Source organism: Prunus avium, chromosome 8 (assembly GCF_965620075.1).
Source record: "Prunus avium chromosome 8, drPruAviu1.hap1.1, whole genome shotgun sequence".
NCBI lineage: Eukaryota > Viridiplantae > Streptophyta > Magnoliopsida > Rosales > Rosaceae > Prunus > Prunus avium.
In genome coordinates, this window is record NC_142291.1 from 33135832 (window position 1) to 33156883 (window position 21052).

At 37.8% G+C, this 21052-nt stretch overlaps 4 protein-coding genes and 1 pseudogene across 4 annotated transcripts; 2 read left to right on the forward strand and 3 right to left on the reverse strand.

The window, feature by feature from the left end:
• Nucleotides 1-1956: 1956 nt before the first annotated feature.
• Nucleotides 1957-2843, reverse strand: LOC110757269 (agamous-like MADS-box protein AGL62 pseudogene; annotated as a pseudogene).
• An 886-nt stretch (nucleotides 2844-3729) lies between these two features.
• LOC110757267 (putative HVA22-like protein g) lies at nucleotides 3730-5489 on the forward strand. Its single transcript, XM_021958844.2, has 7 exons — nucleotides 3730-3873; nucleotides 3978-4039; nucleotides 4154-4252; nucleotides 4355-4411; nucleotides 4658-4721; nucleotides 4819-5031; nucleotides 5133-5489. Exons 2-7 carry the CDS (start codon nucleotides 4008-4010, stop codon nucleotides 5307-5309), a joined length of 642 nt encoding a protein of 213 aa, XP_021814536.2. The 5' UTR covers nucleotides 3730-3873; nucleotides 3978-4007; the 3' UTR covers nucleotides 5310-5489.
• Nucleotides 5490-7289: 1800 nt separating this feature from the next.
• LOC110757219 (Calcium-binding EF-hand family protein) lies at nucleotides 7290-10774 on the forward strand. Its single transcript, XM_021958787.2, has 5 exons — nucleotides 7290-7807; nucleotides 9014-9316; nucleotides 9576-9794; nucleotides 9910-10038; nucleotides 10213-10774. Exons 1-5 carry the CDS (start codon nucleotides 7562-7564, stop codon nucleotides 10423-10425), a joined length of 1110 nt encoding a protein of 369 aa, XP_021814479.1. The 5' UTR covers nucleotides 7290-7561; the 3' UTR covers nucleotides 10426-10774.
• A 6322-nt stretch (nucleotides 10775-17096) lies between these two features.
• Nucleotides 17097-18570, reverse strand: LOC110757218 (aquaporin TIP1-2-like). Its single transcript, XM_021958786.2, has 2 exons — nucleotides 18128-18570; nucleotides 17097-17964 (listed from the first exon to the last, which is right to left on the reverse strand). The coding sequence occupies exons 1-2, from the start codon at nucleotides 18272-18274 to the stop codon at nucleotides 17197-17199; spliced, it is 915 nt and encodes a 304-aa protein (XP_021814478.2). The 5' UTR covers nucleotides 18275-18570; the 3' UTR covers nucleotides 17097-17196.
• A 522-nt stretch (nucleotides 18571-19092) lies between these two features.
• On the reverse strand, nucleotides 19093-21052 carry LOC110757247 (uncharacterized). Its single transcript, XM_021958818.2, has 3 exons — nucleotides 20928-21052; nucleotides 20695-20785; nucleotides 19093-20164 (listed from the first exon to the last, which is right to left on the reverse strand). The coding sequence occupies exons 1-3, from the start codon at nucleotides 20987-20989 to the stop codon at nucleotides 19373-19375; spliced, it is 945 nt and encodes a 314-aa protein (XP_021814510.1). The 5' UTR covers nucleotides 20990-21052; the 3' UTR covers nucleotides 19093-19372.

The window sequence follows — 21052 nt, forward strand, 5'->3', positions numbered from 1 at the left end:
TGAAATTCAAAGTGTTAGGTGAGGAGATAACAAATAACTAATCATAATGGGCTTGGCTATTTACTTAATTAAAGGTTAACGTAGGAACTTGTTTTGTTGAATACTTGCCCGACATCGGAAACTTAAAAAGATTTTACTTTAGTTTATAAGGAGCTGGGTTACTCTCCCCTCCTCCTCCAAAAAAATACCAATTAATTTTAGAGTAGAACCTCAACTTCCTTCATGGTATCGGAGCTCGAACAAAAGACATTTTGAATTTGACTACCGAAGATGAAAGATTTAATATCACTTTATAAGCTATTACGAAGTTGGCGTTGTTGTCATTCTCTACTTAATTATCTCTTACCATGTCTCTTATAAGGAAATCATATCATATCTCATCGTGAAATAAAACATACTTACAACATGGCATATTTGATATAAGTATTGACTATATATAATTTCCTTTTAATAAAATGCGCGTATCAATTATCCATGCACGTACGTTGTTACTTAGGGTTTTGCGAGCTCTCTTAGTAGCGACTTTATTTTTCGTATTTTTTTTCTATTGAGTGAGAGGATTTAGGGAGGTGGAGCAGAAAGAGCACAACAATCCACATATAAAGCAAAATGTAGCAAAATGCTTTTCTAGTTAAAATTTGAAAAATAAAAAACCAAAATTTGCCCCATTTAAGAAAAAATTTCAAAACACACCACTCCATTGATGGGACAAATACGTCCAACAATAATCCTTAAAATGCAAATAATTATAAAATAAAATAAAAGGGATATAAGCGTGCAAGACAAATATTTTCCAACGAGTTATAGTTTTTCATTTATTTTTTTGGTTTACGAAAAATAAATAAATAAACTACTTTTGAGTTCCACCCATGTATATGTTGTTTCTCCTCTACATGGTGTCTCTCATAATTGTTTCTTCCTAAAGTATGGTTAAGACTAATTTACCTCTTCACTTTCATCCCCTCAATATTACTTGTATTATTAAATACTAGTTTTTCGAACAAAATTTTTACTTTTTTCTTTATTAGTTTTCACCGTTTGTTGTAAAGTGTAATGAGAAGTGTAGTTTTCAACTCTCAAATAATTATATGCTTCTTTTCATTTTAAGGATTTAGCATTAGGCCTCAATCGATCGTGAGTACATAGTCATACTTTCACTACTAGAAAACTTCAATATAAGTCATTGATACACCCATGACTTGTATTAATGTTAGTTACAAACTATTCGTGGGTGTTGGCCACATATTGAACACAGATCACGTGACTGTGGTCGAAGTAGGTGTTGTCATTAAATTCTGCCACGACAAAAAGTGTATGTGGCGTATAAATAACTAATTGTGGCTTATATATTACAAGCCACTGATGCACGGTAACCGTGACCATTACACACTAATGGCCACTATTGATTCACTGTGGCTAGGCAAACCGTGGCCTTAGCCACTTTCTAGTAGTGTTTTCATAGAGTGCTAGTATTTCTTTCATTTTTTGCATCAAACGGAGAGCTAGCTATAGCATTTGAATACTCCTACATAAAAACAAAAAAAATGAATAAAAATTCATTACTGTACATTCTGATGAGCATTAATTTGCTAATTCAACAGTATATGTGTCAATTAGTACAAGGCCAACATAAGCGATAGTTCTTAGAACCACATTTCACATAACCGAAAACGAATGGTCAAAATGATATTAGATAAAAGGCATAATTTGTCAACCTGATCTGATATCGATCTATACACCAAACACAATGCTAGTATATATAAATAAATAAAACACATAATTAAAGCACATAATTTTATTTTATTTTCAATTTTGATGAGCCAAACGGCTTCTGATAGTTCATGACAATCTGAAATTTTAAAAAAAAACATAAGGACAACACAGAACAAACAAAGACAAACTTAATACTGCAGAGCACAGATCACAACACTAGATCGATCACTCTGTTTTCTCTGTGGCTGCCAGTGCTGGCTTATTATTAATTAAATAAAATCATCATCACCCCCATCACAAGTTTTTCAGAAAAAGCCTCCACCCAGGTTAGGGTTCCATCCATTGAGAGGCATGGCATTAGGATTGCCATTGAACCCAACGTTGTTAGGTTGATGAGGAACCTGCATCACATGATCATTTCCATTAAAATTAAACCCAACATTGTTAATATCAGGATTAACCAAACCTTGAAGGCCAGAGGGCCCAGCAGCAGCACGGGAAGAGCTCCCCACAAAAAAATTATTGTGAGCAGGGTTTGCATTTTGGGCAGCAGCACTAGAAGAGGAGCTCCCCACAACAAAATTAGGGTTGTGTGCAAGGTTTGTACTTTGGGCAGCAGAAAGTCTCAATTTAGCCTCATCAGCCACTTTCGACTTCAACTCCAGAAGAGAAGCCTTCAAAGTCTCCAGCTGATCCAATTCCATCTCCTCCACTGGTCCCTGCCACCACTTCCCCTCTTGGTTGGCCTTCATGGACTGGGTCAGCGCATCCCCCCACTTTCTTTCGTCCTCGAGGACCTCTAGCACCCGTGTGAGCTCATCAGTGATCTCACACAGGCCTGCATTCCGGTACCCGTCAATAATCTTCTGCGTTTCGGAATTCAAGATCTGACGCGGGACTGTGCCCTCGAACCTGTCCAACAATGTCTCAATGCTCGGGTGGCCAAAGCAAAAGACCTTCTTGCCCGGTGAGAAGACAATGATTGCGATCTCTGCACCACACAGGGTGCAGAGCTCGCTGGCCTTTTTGAAAAGGCCTGACCTTCTCTTGGAGAAGGTGACTTGGAGATGGCTCTCATTCTCCATTTTCACCATCTCAACCTTTTGGCGACCCCTAGTCTTCTTCACCATGGCTAACACCAAATGGTTTGTTGTGTGTGTTAGGTGGGATTACAGGGGGTATTTATTGAGGTTTGTGCACTTAGCATTTTAGGGTTTAGAGGTTTTCCTGAGCTAGATATCTCTTTGTTGTCATTGTTTTTACTTCATTTGTATGTTGTCACTAAGATACTAAATCTGAATCTTTTTTTCTTCTTAATTAGCATACATGGTAGGCATTTCATGAATTTTTATACACTAAATACCATTCTAAACCAGTTGCACTCATTTCTTACTCCCCAGGCACACACATGCATGCATTAGGAAAAAGTGACAGACAATTTGGTGTTATATTCTTGGCTGGGATAAATATGCCTTTGTTGGAGTTCCCAAATAAAGAAATTTTGATAAAACATGACAAAAAAGAGATTAAATCTGGAAATTTAAAGCGTTAGGTAAGGAGAACAAATTGTTAATCACATATAATAGACTTGTTAAAAGGCTATTTAACTAATTAAAGGGTATGAATACAATTGGAAACATTTTTTTCTTTTGCGGCGCCGCCTTGATAACCTTCGAACAACATTTTATTGAGTACCTGAATAGTATATTGCAAACGTGAGTTAAACCAGTTGGTTAGGCAGTGAATCCGGCTCCTTGCACCCAAATTCAAATCTCCGTTTTTTTTATAAGAGCAGTTTAAATTAAAGATATGAATAATGGACTTAATTCAAAGATATGTCGTCTGGTCCATGACCAACAGCCCAACCTTCTACTAAGTGTAGGCCTGTGATTTGATTAAAATCTTGGGCCATGTAAGCTAATTATCTGATCCAATTTTGTATAGAAACCCCAAAAAAAAAAATTCAAATCCAAAATTCAAATAAATATTTGTCCCGTTGGCAAACAAAGTAGCGTTTTGGCTAGGCTATAGCGCCTTTTCGTGCGACGTGTTTGAAGGTTGAAACCAAACCCAAACATGCATATACATATTATGAGACGGTTTTCCGCTGTACTCTATTTCTACTTTCGGAATTTTCTTTCCCCTTCAATCTCTCTTCAGGTAAATTTCCAGGTCTTCTTCTTGTTTTCAATTTGGTTCTTTCTTTTTTTTCACCAATTTATTTCTGAACTCACCTTGAACTTTTTTATTTTCATGGTTTTCAGGTTATTTGAATTTCTGGGCTAATCAAAATCATGCTGGGATCTTTTCTTCCAAGGGTTCTTCTGTACGTAATCAAATGAATCCAATTGGGTTTTTTGACCCAACCCAACCCAACCCAAGTGGTGTTAGTTTTCATGAAAGTAATTATTTGGGTAATTAAATTTTTTATTTACTGCAGGATGGTGTTTGGTTATGCTTATCCGGCTTATGAGTGCTATAAGACTGTGGAGAAGAATAAGCCAGAGATTGAGCAACTTCTGTTTTGGTGCCAATACTGGTATATACATATATGATATATCTATCATGTTATTAATTATGATTCTTTTAACTTTAATTTCCAATTATAATTAATTAATTACTTTTGATGTGGGTTTTGTAGGATATTAGTTGCTATGCTTACTGTGTTGGAGAGATTTGGGGATGCTTTATTTTCATGGTAAACAATTTGCTTCCATAACATTTTATTGAAGCCTTTTTGTTACAATGTATCATATTTGCAAATCAAGGAGATGCGACTCATTTGTATGGGAGAATTCCATGTCAAGTGTCCATTATTGACTTATTCTGTGATAGCTTAAGCTTTTGTCGATTAGTAATTATCTAATATCATGTGGCAGAGCGTTACATATTTGTGTCATATGGTTTTTAACGTCACTTATTGTTCACTTGTGTTTTTTTGAAGGGTACCAATATACAATGAAGCCAAATTGGCGTTGTTTATATATCTCTGGTCTTCTAAGGAGAAAGTAAGCACTCATCATCTCCTATGCTTATAGAATCATGCTTTTATTCTGTCCTTAATAATAGTGAATACTCATGTGAATGTCTTAATTAACTTTTCAGGGCACGGCCTATCTTTATAATCGCTTCTTCCGAGACTTTGTGGCACAACATGAGGCAGAAATTGATAGTAAGATATTGGAATTCAGAGTTAAGACTAGGGATTTTGCAAACCTATCTTGTCAAAAGGCTCTAAATTATGGCCAAAAAGGTGTTTATGAGATTTTGGAGTATGTTTCTTCTCATCAGTCGGCGCCACAGCCTCATTCTGATCAGGTACATTCAAACAATAATCAACCTGATCAATAGTCGAAATAAGATAACGAAATCTCTCTATATTAAAATAAATTAAGCAGCCCCCTGTGGTTTCTGTGCAGAAGCAAGAGAAGGGCACTGGAAAAGTAATTGCTGCTGGTCAGTCTGAAGCTGTGGCAAGGGACCAAAGAACAACAAGCGACTTTGAAGAGAAACCAACTGAATCAGTACCATTGTCTGAAAATGGAACCCCAATTCTTCCCAGCAGAAACCACTGGTTAAAGAAGCTCATCAGATGATGCGTCGCATACTGCACCAAATTATATTAATGTGATTTACCAATTTTCAGCCTTTACAAAATACAATTTTATGTCTTGTTAGTCTTAATTACTTCCTATGTACCTCATGAAAACTAATCAAGACTTAACCATACCCATTCTATGTACCACATCAATACACACATAGGTAACATTGATCCTATTTTTTCGATTTCAAAACCGAAACCCCTTCGAGTCATACAAAAGGAGTGTTGGGTTAAGTAAGACTTGAACTACCTAAATATCTTAATCACATAATAAATCACTAACTCTTTAGTCACCGGCCTAAGAAATTACTAGGTTCAGTCACTTTTATGAAAATGACGTATGGTATCAATTCTTAATTATTATGACTCGATACATCACATGTTTATGAGCGAAATGACACCTGTCACCCGTATGACACACGCTCATAAAGTTAACCACATGTTCGAGGAACATATCGTTCTTTCAATCCAATATTTCCACAATTGCTGCGGTCATCTTAACCTGTTCAATCCAATATTCCCTGCGACCAAAAAAACCCCAATTTTATTGACCCAAAAAAGTTTTCCAATATCCCCGCCAACATAGAACGGCACGTCGTTTGTCTCTGTTAAAATACCTCATACGACAGTATCCCAACAACCTCGTGAATTCGACAATTCAATGAATTCACCTCGTTTTCAGCAATGAGCTACCCGGCGGACTCGTCCTTAGCCTATCCAATTACACCACGTGGCAAGTATACGTACAGGACACGTATCTAATCAAATTAGCTGGCAGGCTCACAAGTCGCACGGATACGGGCCGACCATCTCACTCCTACGGGGCTATCTCGTCCGCCATCCCTTTGTTGGCTTTTTGGTTGAGTCTCCCTAACCGCCCCACGTGTCCAAGCCACAGTTATCTACATTTGTGACCACAAACCACCCTATCTATCTTTCTTTTAGGTCCTTTCTTTGCTTCTGTTTCATAAATTCATACTTACTTTATTAAATTTAATTTATTTTCTCCTTTTTCTTTTTCAATTTTTTTTTTGGTTTGCTTTTTTGGTCAACAAAGAATAGTGAAATGCACCGCCCAAAAAAAAAAAAGAAGTTGGATAGAAAGCGGAAAACGTGGGAGAGAGTAAATAGGGGAGGAATAGTATTTTGTGCCGACAGACATTTGGAGATTAATATACTTTGTTAATTGTATTGTGATCATTCGTTTGTTGGAATAAGTACTCCAATAATGAGATATCATCCAATTGTATAGCACTACAAAAAAAGAGTTTAAATACTGCGAGGGCATCCACAATGTCGCCATGCTTTCCTTTGAAAGTATTTTTTTATATTATACGAAGTTATTGGTGTAGTGGCTCGATACAAGGCAAGGCATGATGTGTAAGTCTTATATCGGATAATACAATAATAATTTATAATTCAAATATAGGTAGTTCACTTCTAATTACACCGAGACCTTTTAAGTTCAAATCTCACACCTAGGGCTCGATTTAGCCTAAACCTACCAAAGGTTAAAATCTCACTCCTAATTACAACAGACTGATCATGTTTCTAAAAATATTAAGTTATATTATACATTATACGTGGAGTATTCTAACATTTATCTTTGTAGCTTAATCTTTGTGCTGGACTAGCCCATGTCTCAATATCACTTGTATTCTTTTTATATAAAGAAAAACTACAATCAAATTACTCTATTCTTTTTTTGTTTTTAGCTCCTTGAATTAACTAAGGAAAAAGAGATAAGCTCTTACATCATGTGTTTTGACTTCTTTCAAAGCAAAAAGTAAACAAAACTAGTTTTCTTAAGTTTTGGTCGGAAAAGTAAAAGATTAACTGGTTATAAAATTTTATTATCCTTCCTCTCATTTTTTAGGAAGAAAAAAAAAAATTAAAAAACTTTGCGTCTTGAAAACGAAAGCTAGACCAAACAAACATGGCTAATAACTAGCTTTTAAGCTAAAAACCCCGTACAATTTCCACAACACACACACACTCTCTCTCTCGTATTTAAGCCTCTGCCTGCAGAGCCAGAAAGAAAGAAAAAAAGAAAAAAAAAAAGAGAGAGGCTAAAGCAGAGAGAAAGAAGAAGCTGTTTGTTTTCCCACCTTTTAGCTCGTGTGACTCACGAGACTCACAAAAAGAAGAGCAGAGGCAAAGAAAGAGGGGAAGGGGGTAGGAGGAAGAAGAAGAAGAAGAAGGGTCACAAGAAAGAAAGAGAAGGCAATAAATAAAAAGGAAGAAATAATGGAGGAGAGCCCAAAGAAGAAAAGTGGAGGGGGGCAGGTGCTGGACGGTTCGAATATAATAGAGTTGGTAGGGAACAAGGAGGTGTTCAGTACTTTTGTGGAGCATAAGTTTGAGGAGCTCGATAGAGACAGAGATGGTGAGCTCTCTGTGAAGGAGCTTCAGCCTGCTGTTGCCGATATTGGCGCTGCTCTTGGCTTGCCTGCACAGGGCTCTTCCCCTGACTCTGATCACATCTATTCTGAGGTACTTCAATTTCTTCTTCTTTTTTCACCTTATTTGGTATTTACTTTCACTACCCTTTTCATTTTTCTGCTTTTATTTTCTTCTTATTATTTACATATGTACACTCTTTATTAGAAAAATTAAAAAGAGGTGTTTCTCACACACAGGGAAACAACTAAGATGTCATGGGGTTGGAATCTGAGACCAAAATTAAGGCCCTTTTTCACTAGACCCCGTTGGCTTTTTTTTTTCAAATGTTGAAAAAGGGAGATTGTTGTGGCTTTGCTTTGTTTCGTCTATCTGAATATTGAGAATTTCTATTTCTAGCTCACTCCAGAAGCATCCAACCCATGGCCAAACTTTGTCGTTCTTATTTTGTGACTTTGCTTTTCATTTGGACCTTCTTCTATCATTTTTTATAATTTTTTTGGGTATGAAAAAGAACCCTTTTCTTTTTATCTTCTTATGCTAAGAGGAATCTGGTGACGAACTCTGTCGACACTTTTATATTATTCAAGAAGATTTAGTGTGACGAAAGCCATAATATGCCATAATATTCTATGATGGGACTGGTGCCTGCCCATTTTTCAAAAGGCAGTGGTTTTGTGGGGGAGGGGAAGAGAAGTCAAAAAACTTTCTTTAAGGGACTTGCTTCTGAACAAAGTAACAACCTTACCTAATCAGCTTAATAATGTGGCTGTAATTTATCTTAGCAAAAGTACATGATATGTTAGTTAAATAATGTCACATACTCACTTTTAACCGCATGATAATTGAGGAAATAGAATAATTGTAAAGTCAACATAGATGATGTTATATAGTGAAGAAGTTTTTCAACGGAGGAGATCTGATTGCAACTTAAGGTACGTCTGAGATTGGCCTAACTGATTAAGTTACTGTGTCAATGAAGCTGCAATGCTGCAGAAACATTTTAAGTATCTGATATGCTATCTTGGCATATACTGGCTTTAGTACAAATGGGACAACACTGATCAACTGCGGTAAGAACCCGATTAGCGGAGAATCCATATTAGCAAATATAGTAGATTGTGTAAACATGAGCTGAAACAGGGAAGCTAGTTAACTAGATCTCTTTTAACGGTAACTGTTATGTGCCAATTTGTTTAGAGGAACTATAAAGTCATTTTATCCACAGATTAATTCCTTTGTGTATGTGCGTAAACTTTGCACTGAAAAAAAATAAAGCATATGATTTGATGTGCTTAGGTGTTGAATGAGTTCACTCATGGAAAACAACAAAAAGTGAGCAAGACTGAGTTCAAAGAGGTTCTTTCAGATATTCTGTTAGGCATGGCTGCTGGTTTAAAGCGAGACCCTATTGTGATCCTCCGTATTGATGGAGAAGATCTCGAAGAATTCATCAATGGGCCAACTTTTGAACCAGAGATGGTAGCCTCGTATTCTGAGATAAAGTCAGCTGATGGAAGTGGAAGCCTCCGTGACTATATAGCCAAAGCTTTGGCGAAACTCACCGTTGAGCAAGGGATTCCCCCTTCATCGGATACTTGGGTAGTTGATCTTCTCCAATTTAACTTGTTTCAGTACTAACAATTCTATAATTTGATCTTGGGAATGAAAATTATGTTAAATTAACTTGCTGCAATTTAGATAAGTAGCCAAAGTATCGGCAACATTATATCATCCTACAAATTTACATGTTCTCACCACATTATTGTACGTTGTAGAACCTAGAAAAGTTGCATTGGGATCTTCATTCTTGACTACTTTTTCTTTCTTTTCCTTTTTGCTGGTTATTTTTGTTCTTTAGGTTATTAGCAATATCGTGGAACCTGCACTGCAATCATGCACTGGCCATGATTTGGACAAGCCTGTATCTCAAGAAACTTTCATAGAGGAGTTTAAGAAAGTGGCAGAAACCGTGGCTCAACACCTTAAGGAGCAGCCTGTGATTGTAGCCCACAGTGAAAATGACTTTGATGGAAGTGGCATTAAGAGACTGTTGTCCAACAAGTTTGAATTAGACAAGGTTTGACTCATAAAGATGTCTTCTCATATTTTTTCACTGACCAGTTGCATATTTAAATCTTGTTGGAATGCCATACGTATTGAAATCGCTTATTTCAATCTATTGTAAAATGCAGACACTGAATGCAGCTATTGAAAATGTGTCAAAAGATCGCAGTGGGAAACTGTCCAAGGAATATTTGCGTGTGGCGCTGGATGTAGTGGGTCCAACCGCTGGTCTGCCACCACTTGGTGCAGTTGAGCAGGTGCTCTGTTAATTAGCAAACCTATCTTTATATTTGATTATGAACTCAGACAACCTATTCCTTCAGTGCTTCCCAAGCTTGATCATTTTTTCCTTCAGCAAAGCTTAGTAACTTATGCCTGTCCAAATGACTAATGCAACATCTCCATGAATTTTTTACAATAAAAATCTACAGATGGACAAGGTTGTGCAGGACGCGTTCAACTTGGTGAATGCAGATGATGGAAAGCTGCTCAAAGAAGACGAGTTCAAAAAGATATTGACTGAAATCCTGGGGAGCATCATGTTGCAATTGGAGGGAAATCCTATCTCAGTTTACTCAAATTCGGTTGTGCACGAGCCCCTTGCCTCTTCTTCTACAGTATTGCAGCCATCTTCCGAGTTATAGAGCATAGCTCTTGGGGATATATCGAGCGTAACAAAGATAAAACTGGCAATAAAATTTTGATGAAGAAAATGATCACTACCACAAGTTTGTGTGTTGCTTAGTTATTGTAATTGCGCTAATGAAATGCTCTTAATGTGCAAATTTAGATAGAGATGGAGCCAAGATATATCAATGGCCACTACTCTCTCTGTTATGACTGATTTCTGTTTGATGCATCAAGGGTTTGAGCTAATCGTAAAATTGTTACTGAAGCAAATGGACCCAGGATTTGTCAAGGTGTTCATGGTAACTCTACTTGGTGCAATTGGTCTCTGCTGGATATAAAAGAAAGCTTGTGTTAATTTCTTGATCACAATCTTTTCAAATATACCATTTTTACCTTACAGATGTTTTTTTTCACTGTTCGTAGAGATGAAAGAGAATTCTATTATTCTATGTTTCAAAAAAATAAGAAGATCATATGTTATGGGCGCAGAAGAGTTTACATGTAAGAAGATTGAGACAACTACGTAAACACTAATGAAATCTGACGTACTACCTTTGCTTTTGAATATAAGTGGAAGTGAGCGCAGGCACCTCCAGAAGAAGGCCTACAGCCAAACCCAGAACAAAGAAAGGTTTTGCCTATAAATAAATTTACACTTATCTCTTACATTTGCACTGAAACTATTTGGACCACATTTACGAATCACATATTTTAATAGAGATGAAGTTCACTCATATAGATGGATCTCATCCTCTATTAATGATGTGGTCTGTAATGTGATCCATGTATCATTACTCTTACTTCTGAATATAAACGGGAGTACTGATTCCTTTGGAGCAGGCCTCGCCTATGCTCAGAATGTCGTGTTCTCCTTCCAGCACCACCAAACCCTTCTTTGGAAAGGTCTTAAAGACAAGATAGTATATATTACACAAGCCAAAATGGGTGCAAACCAGAAAACCCAATGCCCATGCCACAATGAACCTCCTCTTACCAATGCAGGGCCTAAACACCTTGCTGGGTTGAGACCAACTCCAGAATAGCCAGCCGTCCCTGTGATTGTTATTGAAATGAAAACTCCTAGCCCCATTGGTGCTGACAACATGAAGCAAACCCAGGGCAGGCCAACTTCCTTGCTTCTTTTCTTGTCAAAAGCCACTGTTATGCCCACAAAGAGCAGCAGAAATGTGCTCACAAACTCCAATAGAAAAGCATCTCCTGGGCTTATCCCATGTGTCTGTTAGAATTCTTAGTTTCAGCATTTCATATTTTGGATATTTTGGGAGCAAAGAAGAAAATCACAGAAAAATTGAGAGAGAGCGTTGCTCTAGAGAATGAAAAAAATGCTTCTGTGTATTTCATATCTGTTCCACTGTTTGGTTATAATCGTTAGGCAGAGAGAGGAAAAAAGATATTCTTCCCTGTACCATATTTACAAAAAGCTCAAGTTCTAGCATCCTATTAGATGCTTACACATGTCATTTAAACCTATGCTAGAGATTAAAACACTTGGACTGTGATCCAAGGGTGCACAATAAAACTGAAGAAAAAATAAACAACTAAAAGGAAATGAAAACAGAGCAGACACAATTCCTTTAGCTCCCAAAACTCGGCTGAAGGATTACACACCAACATTCCCTTCTAATCCTTTAGCCGACTTAACACCAAGTAATTCCCTTAAGTATGCAAACCTGTCCTTAGGCAAAGCTTTAGTCAGAATATCTGCAATTTGCTCCTCAGTTCTGCAGTAGACAAGTTCTATCTCCTTGGCTTGAATTGCTTCTCGAATGAAATGAAACTTTCTGTTAATGTGCCTTGACTTCTGGTGGAAAACAGGGTTCTTTGCCATAGCAATTGCTGATGTGTTATCACACATTATCTGTGTTCCTTCAATCTGTTCTTCTTCAAAATCTTCAAGTACAAATCTCAGCCACTTTGCTTGAGAAGTAGCCTCTGCAGCACTTATATATTCTGCCTCTGCTGTAGACAAAGCAACTGTATTTTGCTTAATTGAAGCCCACGAAAACACTCCCGATCCCATAGTAAAAGCATACCCTGAGGTACTCCTCATGTCATCTTCACTTCCTGCCCAGTCACTATCACAATAGCCAATAAGAGTAGTTTCTTTTCCCTTCTCAAATACAATTCCAAAGTCTATTGTTCCTTGAATGTATCTCAATACCCTTTTAGCAGTTCCCATGTGTTTCTTGGTGGGATTGTGCATGAATCTTGCCAAGAGGCTAGCTGCAAACATTATGTCAGGCCTAGTTGCAGTCAAGTAGAGCAAGCTGCCCACAATCTGTCTATATTCTCCTTCATCTGCAGCCTCACTTCCATCATTCTTACTTAACTTCTCATTCATTGCAAGTGGTGTAGCCATTATTTTGCAATCTTTCAAACCAAATTTTTCAACCAGCTTTTGTCCATACTTCTTCCGATGCAAGAAAATGCTTTGTTTAGACTGTATCACCCCCATTCCAAGAAAATGGTGTAATACTCCCAAATCTGTCATCTCATAGTGTTCCATCATATCTCTCCTAAATTCTTCAATCATTTGAGAGCTGCTACCCGTGTACACTATGTCATCAACATATAGAGAAACAATAAGAACATCTGAACCTTCTGCCTTAACATATAAAGTTGCCTCACTTGGACTTTTCTTGAAACCAGCCTTGTTGAAATAGGCATCAATCTCGTCATACCAAGCTCTTGGTGCTTGCTTCAAACCATACAAAGCTTTGTGTAACTTGTATACCTTTGTTTCCTCATCCTTCTTTACAAATCCTTGTGGTTGCTCCACATATACTTCCTCCTTTAAAACTCCATTAAGAAATGCAGATTTCACATCTAGTTGTTACAAGCTCCATTCCTTATGTGCAGCAAGAGCAATCAAGGTCCTAATGGTGTCTAGCCTTGCCACAGGGGCAAAAGTCTCATTGTAATCAATACCGGGCTTTTGTGAGTAGCCTTTAGCCACTAAACGAGCCTTGTTTTTCTACACAGTACCATCTAGATTCAGTTTAGTCTTGTAGACCCACTTAAAACCAATCACAGGTTTAGCAAATGGTCTCTCGACAAGTTTCCAAGTGTCATTTTTTTATATCATTTCCAGTTCAGCTTCCATTGCCTTTCTCCATGACTCATCTTGAGCTGCATCTTCATAATTTTCAGGTTCCACAATACACACATTACACTTAGCCATGATTTCACTTACACTTCTCCATTTCTTTGGTGTGTGATCAAAGAATTGAGAACTTTCACCTATGCCTTCATCTTGCAGAGTGGTATCTTCAACTATTTGAGTTTGTGTATCCAAGCTTTGACTTGGTTCAGCTTGTAATGTGACTTCTTCATCCATTTGCAGTGGTGTATCCAAGCTTTGACTTGGTTCACAGCTTTGATTCTCAGTAGGCAAAGGGACTACCATCTCTTCTTCATTTGTATTTTCCCACTTCCATAAGCCATTTTCATCAAATTGCACATCTCTGGACAGAATTATCTTCCTAGTACTTGGATCAAACAGCCTATATCCCTTTTCACAGAGACCATAGCCTACAAAAATACACTTGTGACTGTTTTCTTCAAGCTTATGCCTCAATGCTGAAGGAATAAACACATGACAAGGAGATCCAAATATTTTTAAATGTGCAATTCCTGGTTTTCTGCCAGTATAAGCTTCAAATGGTGTTATCTTGTTAAGAGCCTTGGTAGGACATCTATTCAGCAAATAGACTGCTGTATTTACAGCTTCTGCCCAAAACTCATAGGGAACACCTTTCTCATGCAACATGGACTTGGCCATTTCCACTACTGTCCTGTTCTTCCTCTCGGCCACTCCATTTTGCTGTGGAGAATATGCCATAGTTAGCTGCCTTTGAATACCAGATTCCTCACAAAACTTGTTGAATTCTCCAGATAGAAACTCTCCACCCCTGTCACTTCTCAAGCCTTTTATCTTATACCCACTTTGCAGCTCAGTCATAGCTTTGAATTTTCTAAAACATTCCAATGCACTTGACTTATTTCTGATGAAGTACACCCATGACATTCTAGTAAAATCATCTGTAAACAGTAGAAAGTACCTGTTTCCAGATAGTGATTCTGTTTTCATTGGTCCACAGATGTCTGTGTGAACCAATTCCAAAGGGTTTGAAGCTCTCCAAGTGGATTCCAAAGGGAAAGAATCCCTATGCTGTTTTCCAAGCATACAACCATCACATACAACTGACTTCTGCTCCAAGTGAGGTAAGCCATGAACCATCCCTTGATTCTCAAGCAATTTTATACTTCTTTCATTTAAATGCCCCAGCCTCTTATGCCATGTCTGCAAGCAATGTGTGACACTTGCTTTTAGGACCAACTCACTCGCAGGCATCATTGTCAATGGAAAGCATCTGTTATTTGTCATCTGCACCTTCACAATCAGATTTTCTAGTGACTGATTGTCATAAACACTCACCACATTTCCTCCAAACACAAGGTGATAGCCATGTTCCATCATTTGCCCAACACTAAGCAGATTTTCTTCAAGGCCAGGTACAAGCATTACTTCATGAATGTGCTTCTTGCCTAACTTAGTTTTTATCACCAAGGTCCCTTTTCCAGCAACTGGGACCACTTCTCCAGTTCCCATCTTCACCTTAGAGCTCAAATTCCTTTGAATATTGACCAAAAGTCCCTCATCTCCTGTCATGTGGTTACTACAACCACTGTCAATATACCAAGAGTGATTTACCTTCACATCAGTTGCAGCATTACACACATAAAACAAAGTGCCACAATCTTCCTCCTGATTTGCATAATTCACTCTCTGCACATTCTTGTGTCCATAGCAATCTCTGATCATATGTCCAGGTTTCCCACAACCATGGCATTTAGGTTTCCCTTCATACCAACATTTGCCATAATGAAATCTGTCACAATGTTTGCAGGCCATTTTGTTTCCATCATTGGATTTCCAATTTTTCTGAGGTATTTGATATGCAGAAGCAATTCCATTTTCAGTGTTTTTCCTACCAACATTCAGACTAGAGAAGGCTTTTTCTGTAGAATTCTCAGTGTGTCTATCCAATCTGAGCTCAAAGCTCTTCAATGAAGCAACAACCTCTTGAACCTCAAGAGTTTCAAGGTCCTTAGAGTGTTCAATTACAGAGCAGATAGAATCATAAGATTTAGGCAAACTAAACAATAGCTTCTGGACAATTCTCTCTCTAGATAGTTCCTCACCATAACTCTTCATATGATTTACTATATCAAACAACCTAACCAGATATACAGATAAAGATTCACTATCCTTCATGCGGGTATATTCAAATTCCCTACGCAGCCCTTGCAATTTGACATTTCGTACCTGTTTATCTCCTCTGAATTCCAGCTTCAGAATATCCCAAGCTCCCTTCGAAGTTTCCTCATTCACAATCCTTGGAAATAGCTGATCTGAAACAGCACTTTGGATCAATCCAAGTGCACGTGCATCCTTCATCAGAGTCTGAACCACCATAGACTTCTCAGTGTCTACAGCCTCCTCTTTCTCCTTCTTCAGATCTAGGTCACTTAACCCATTCTCGACCAGATCCCATAAACCATGAGATTTCAGAATAGTTTTCATTCTGATACTCCAGAACTCATAATTTTCTCCATTGAAAATTGGAGTTCGCAGCTCAGAGGTACTCGATCCTGCCATATTAGACATAGGATTTGAGAAATCGCGATCTTCAGATGAGCTCAAGTTTAGCTCAAACAAAACCCAATTTCTCCGATTCAATCACAGATTCACGCCCAGCTCAAGCAATCGAACCTGGCTCGCGATACCATGTTAGAATTCTTAGTTTCAGCATTTCATATTTTGGATATTTTGGGAGCAAAGAAGAAAATCACAGAAAAATTGAGAGAGAGCGTTGCTCTAGAGAATGAAAAAAATGCTTCTGTGTATTTCATATCTGTTCCACTGTTTGGTTATAATCGTTAGGCAGAGAGAGGAAAAAAGATATTCTTCCCTGTACCATATTTACAAAAAGCTCAAGTTCTAGCATCCTATTAGATGCTTACACATGTCATTTAAACCTATGCTAGAGATTAAAACACTTGGACTGTGATCCAAGGGTGCACAATAAAACTGAAGAAAAAATAAACAACTAAAAGGAAATGAAAACAGAGCAGACACAATTCCTTTAGCTCCCAAAACTCGGCTGAAGGATTACACACCAACAGTGTCTCTCCATTGCCATTGAGAGTGCAGCCACCTAACAAGAACTTCTGCTCTAAATCATGGCTCATGAGGGTGTGAATGAGGAGAAAACCTAGAGTCGAGCCAATGCATTCTCCCACCTAACAAGAACTTCTCCTAGTCTATAGTGTACTGCTTTGTTTCTACATTCTCCCATCAGAGGGAATAGGTTGTTGGCTGCCTGATGCCTTTTTTTATTTCTTTAACGTTTTTAGATATTGCCAAATGTTCTTTTCTTTCTTTCTTATTTTAAAACATTGCTAAATTATGAACAGTTTAGATTAAGATCCTCATGCTAGATCACTTTGCATATATGTAAATATGTGTCCATATATATATATATATATATATATATTTCGAGAATCTTACATATTATGTTGTTAGACTATCATTAAAGACCACACATTTAAGAGTGATTCTATCTAAGTAGCAACTGTGGTTCACAAACGCTAGAATTCGAACCTGTAATCTACTACATTTCCAATTGATCAAAATACCACTTAAGCTAGATCTTAGGGTAGAATATTTTACATGTTTAACTGCATTGCAGATCAAGATCTCATACATTGCTCTCTCCCTTCAGAATGTCACACTCTTCTTCCACAGATTTTAAACCCTTATTGGGCAAGTTTAAAGAGACACAATGGTACACACTACAAGCCAAGACTGGTCCAACCCAGAAAACCCAATGGCCATCCCACAACCTCCCCCCTTGCAACAATGCCGGGCCTAAGCACCTCGCCGGGTTCAGACCCACGCCCGCATACCCGACCCGCCCAGTCACAGTAATTGACACAAAAACTGCAAGTGCCATAGCCCCAGCCACCACTGCACACACCATGGCCAAACCCAACTCTTTGCACCTTCTCTTGTCAAATGCCACTGTGACCCCGACAAAGAGAACCACAAATGTGCAGGCAAATTCTACCATCAATGCTGTTTGTGTCCCCACCCCAGATGTGGACCCACTTCCCTTGATTGTGCAGCCACCTAAGGAGTATTTTTGTGATGCATTTTGATCCATCACAGTCTTGATTATAAGAAATCCCAAGATTGACCCAATGCATTGTGCCAAAATGTAGATGGAGGCCCTAGCAAAAGTTATAACACCCTTGAGGGCAGCTATGAATGTGAATACAAGGCTCATGTGCCCTCCAGATAAAGGGACTGTGACTAGGAGGAAGAGGAAGGCTATGACGAAGACTACAATTGGGACAAGCAGCTTTGGATCAACCTCTCCTGATTCCAAGCATGAGATGATTGAAGAGGTCAGGGTGAACAGAAGAGAAGCTGTTGCTACTAATTCTGTAAAAGCTGCTCTCCACATCTGAAAACAGAACCCAATATGACACTTTTTTAATTCAACAATTGTCATCTATGAGATTTGAACGCAGGAGTTTCTCCGACAAAATGGAGAAAAATGAAATTTTATGATGATAATAGAATACTTGGTAGACAAGACATTATGTTGCATATCAATTGAAGCTTACCTCTGGTGAAAAATATTCATGGGCACCAATTGCAGCAAGAAATCTTAGCCTAAGTGAGTTTTTGACACCAACTGCCTCACAACTTCTGCCAGCTGATTTGGGCAATTTTTCATCAGCTTCATTTGGGGTTATGACCAAACCCTCCATTGCCTCAAACAATTGATGACAAGAAAAGGGTTGAAGGGTTTCTATTTAAAGAAGCCTCTTCTTCTTTTTGTGAGTTCTAAATTTCTAATTGGTCACTGCAACACAAATTGAGACAAAAAATTTCTTGGCAGAATGATACACCATTACATAAGTTATAAAAGTTGCCAAAAAATTATTGGTTTTTAGCACTTATCCAAAAAGAATTGAGAGCTTGTGAGCTGGAGAAGTTGCCAAAAAAAGCCTTGGTTTTTGCTCTTCCAAGAAGACAGGCAGTGACCATGCATGGTTTTATATGTAAGTTAATTAGACGTGGAAGTCGAAAACTATAAGGATGATGCTAAGCTTTATAATTGCAGGCATATTCACTCTGCATAAAGGAAGATGCTGGGCTTAGTTAGAATAGAACAATGGAAATTATAGCCAAATAAAACTCTATATACAACGACTAGACAAAGCTAGAATTTGCAAGTTGGGATGATGACAATCTTTGTTTTGCACCATTTAAATTATGTTAAGTTTTTTTTTTATTTAAAAAAATGTAAAAAGTCAGTGAGGGTTTATTCATCAATTGAACATAATTGATTCACGCAACAAAGACAAAGAGGCATTTTTGCCTGCCAGTCCAATTAAATGAGTTCTTCTCTCTAAACCGTTGATCGGCATTTGATTCCTTTATTTTTTTTTGGGTAACTGGTATTTGATTCGTTTATAAAGTGGGTAATTCTGAGTTGTTGATATCTCTTGTACATTATTCGTGCCAATCAAACAGTTGATAAGCTAGCATTTTCTCTTAGAAAACACCTTCCACCAATTCTGAGGACAGCAATGGCTATATTTAATATTAAACAAGGCTCATACTCTCTAGTTTAATACACAAAGACTCTCCAAACATATCTTCAATAGTTACAACAAAAATATATTTTAGTGAGACAATATATTGTCACGTGGTGTTACTAATTCACGTGAACAACGTAGCTGATATTTCATGAATCTAGGGTATAGTTCTCATAAAATAAATACACGTATTATAAATAAGTGGATTGATATATAACACCACTTGGCAAATTTGTCACACCGAAAAATTACTCAAATCCATTTCTACTTGGGAAGAGTCTTTACGATATTGATTTTACCGTGTGCGTAGCCATCCATGTGGAAATGTTGACGTGGAATGATCTTTATGTACAAATAAAACGCCACGCAAGCAATAATGGGCCCGACCCAAAACACCCAATGCCCATTCCAAAGGTGGCCACCGCGAATCAGTGCGGGGCCCAAGCATCGAGCCGGGTTCATTCCAACTCCGGCATAGCCCTTTACAGCTGTAACGGTGGTTGAGATAAACACAAGGAGGCCCACAAGTGTTCCAACGATAGAGAAGACTACAACTCGGCCCACAGCTTGGGCTTGGCGATGGTCAAATGCCATCCAAATCGAAGCAAAGAGAAACACAAAAGTGCATATGATCTCAAGCCAAAGGGCTTGGGTGGTCTCAATGCCCATAATGATTGGTCCATGTGGGCCTGGGGCAATGACAGTGAGGGTGCAACCTCCAAGTGAGAACGTTTCTTCAATGCTGCTGTTTACCACAGCCTTCAGAGCTAGTGCACCTATTACTGCCCCCGTGCACTGGCTCAAGATGTAGACAGCGGCACGTGAGAGGGATATGAGGCCGACGAACGCAGCGGATAAGGTGATAACGGGATTGATGTGGCCGCCGGAGATGGGATTGGTGGCAAGGAGGAGAATTGCAACTGTGATGGAAATGAGGATCGCCATGACAAGGTTTGGTGTTGTGGTTTTGGTCTCATAGGAGGAGATCACTATTGTGTCTATAGCGAAAACAAGCACTGCGGAGCCAACTAGCTCTGCTAGAGATGCTCTCCAAACCTATAATTAATAATAATAATAAAATACAATTAATCAATCTTGAAGTATAAAAAATTCAACATCGAAATCATATATTTTTTAAGTCTACATTCATAGATCATCTTTACAAAAAATTAAACAAATCAGAAACCGTTTCGATATCCAATTGTGTCATACAAAATCAATGAACATAGTACTTCAAAAAAGTATTAAATTTCAATAATTCAATTGAGTGGTCAAATGATATTTGATTCAAGTGATTTTTTGTATAGATGATCTTTGAATGAGTATAAGCACACTGCTCTAGCCTTTAATAAAGTTCATACAAGATATGCACCACTTAATAATAGGTTTGACTTATTTTTGAGTTACGTCAGACATATACATACTTTAGATTGTGATTTCATCGTAACAACCATCTAATTAGCCGACTTAGCTATCATCTTATAAATTAATTACAAATATGAAGTCACTAAAGTTGTATATATTGCAGTTAGATAATGATTTCCTATCAAGTCACAAATGTGAATTAACACATAATATATACCAACCTTCAGAGAAAATAGCTCGTGCAATCCCAACTTCTCACTCAAAGTGGAGGGACTGGACTTCTTCCCTTCCTCAACATTCCAATGCTCAGACCTGCAAAATCATTTGCAGAAGAAAACATGGCACAATATATGACAGAAAGTAATGAAGTATTTTAATCCTCAAATTAAGGAACTAGAAGGAGATTATAAAAAATAAAAAAAACAATTGCTGGGAAGAAGAATTTGGTACTTACACTGGTGTGGAAGAAAAAGGATGGACTCTATCATCCTCCACCATCGGCCTATTTTCAGCCATTTTTTTTCTTTATAATGGTTGAATGGATTGAGTTTGAGTTCATTATATCTAGGGATATATGTA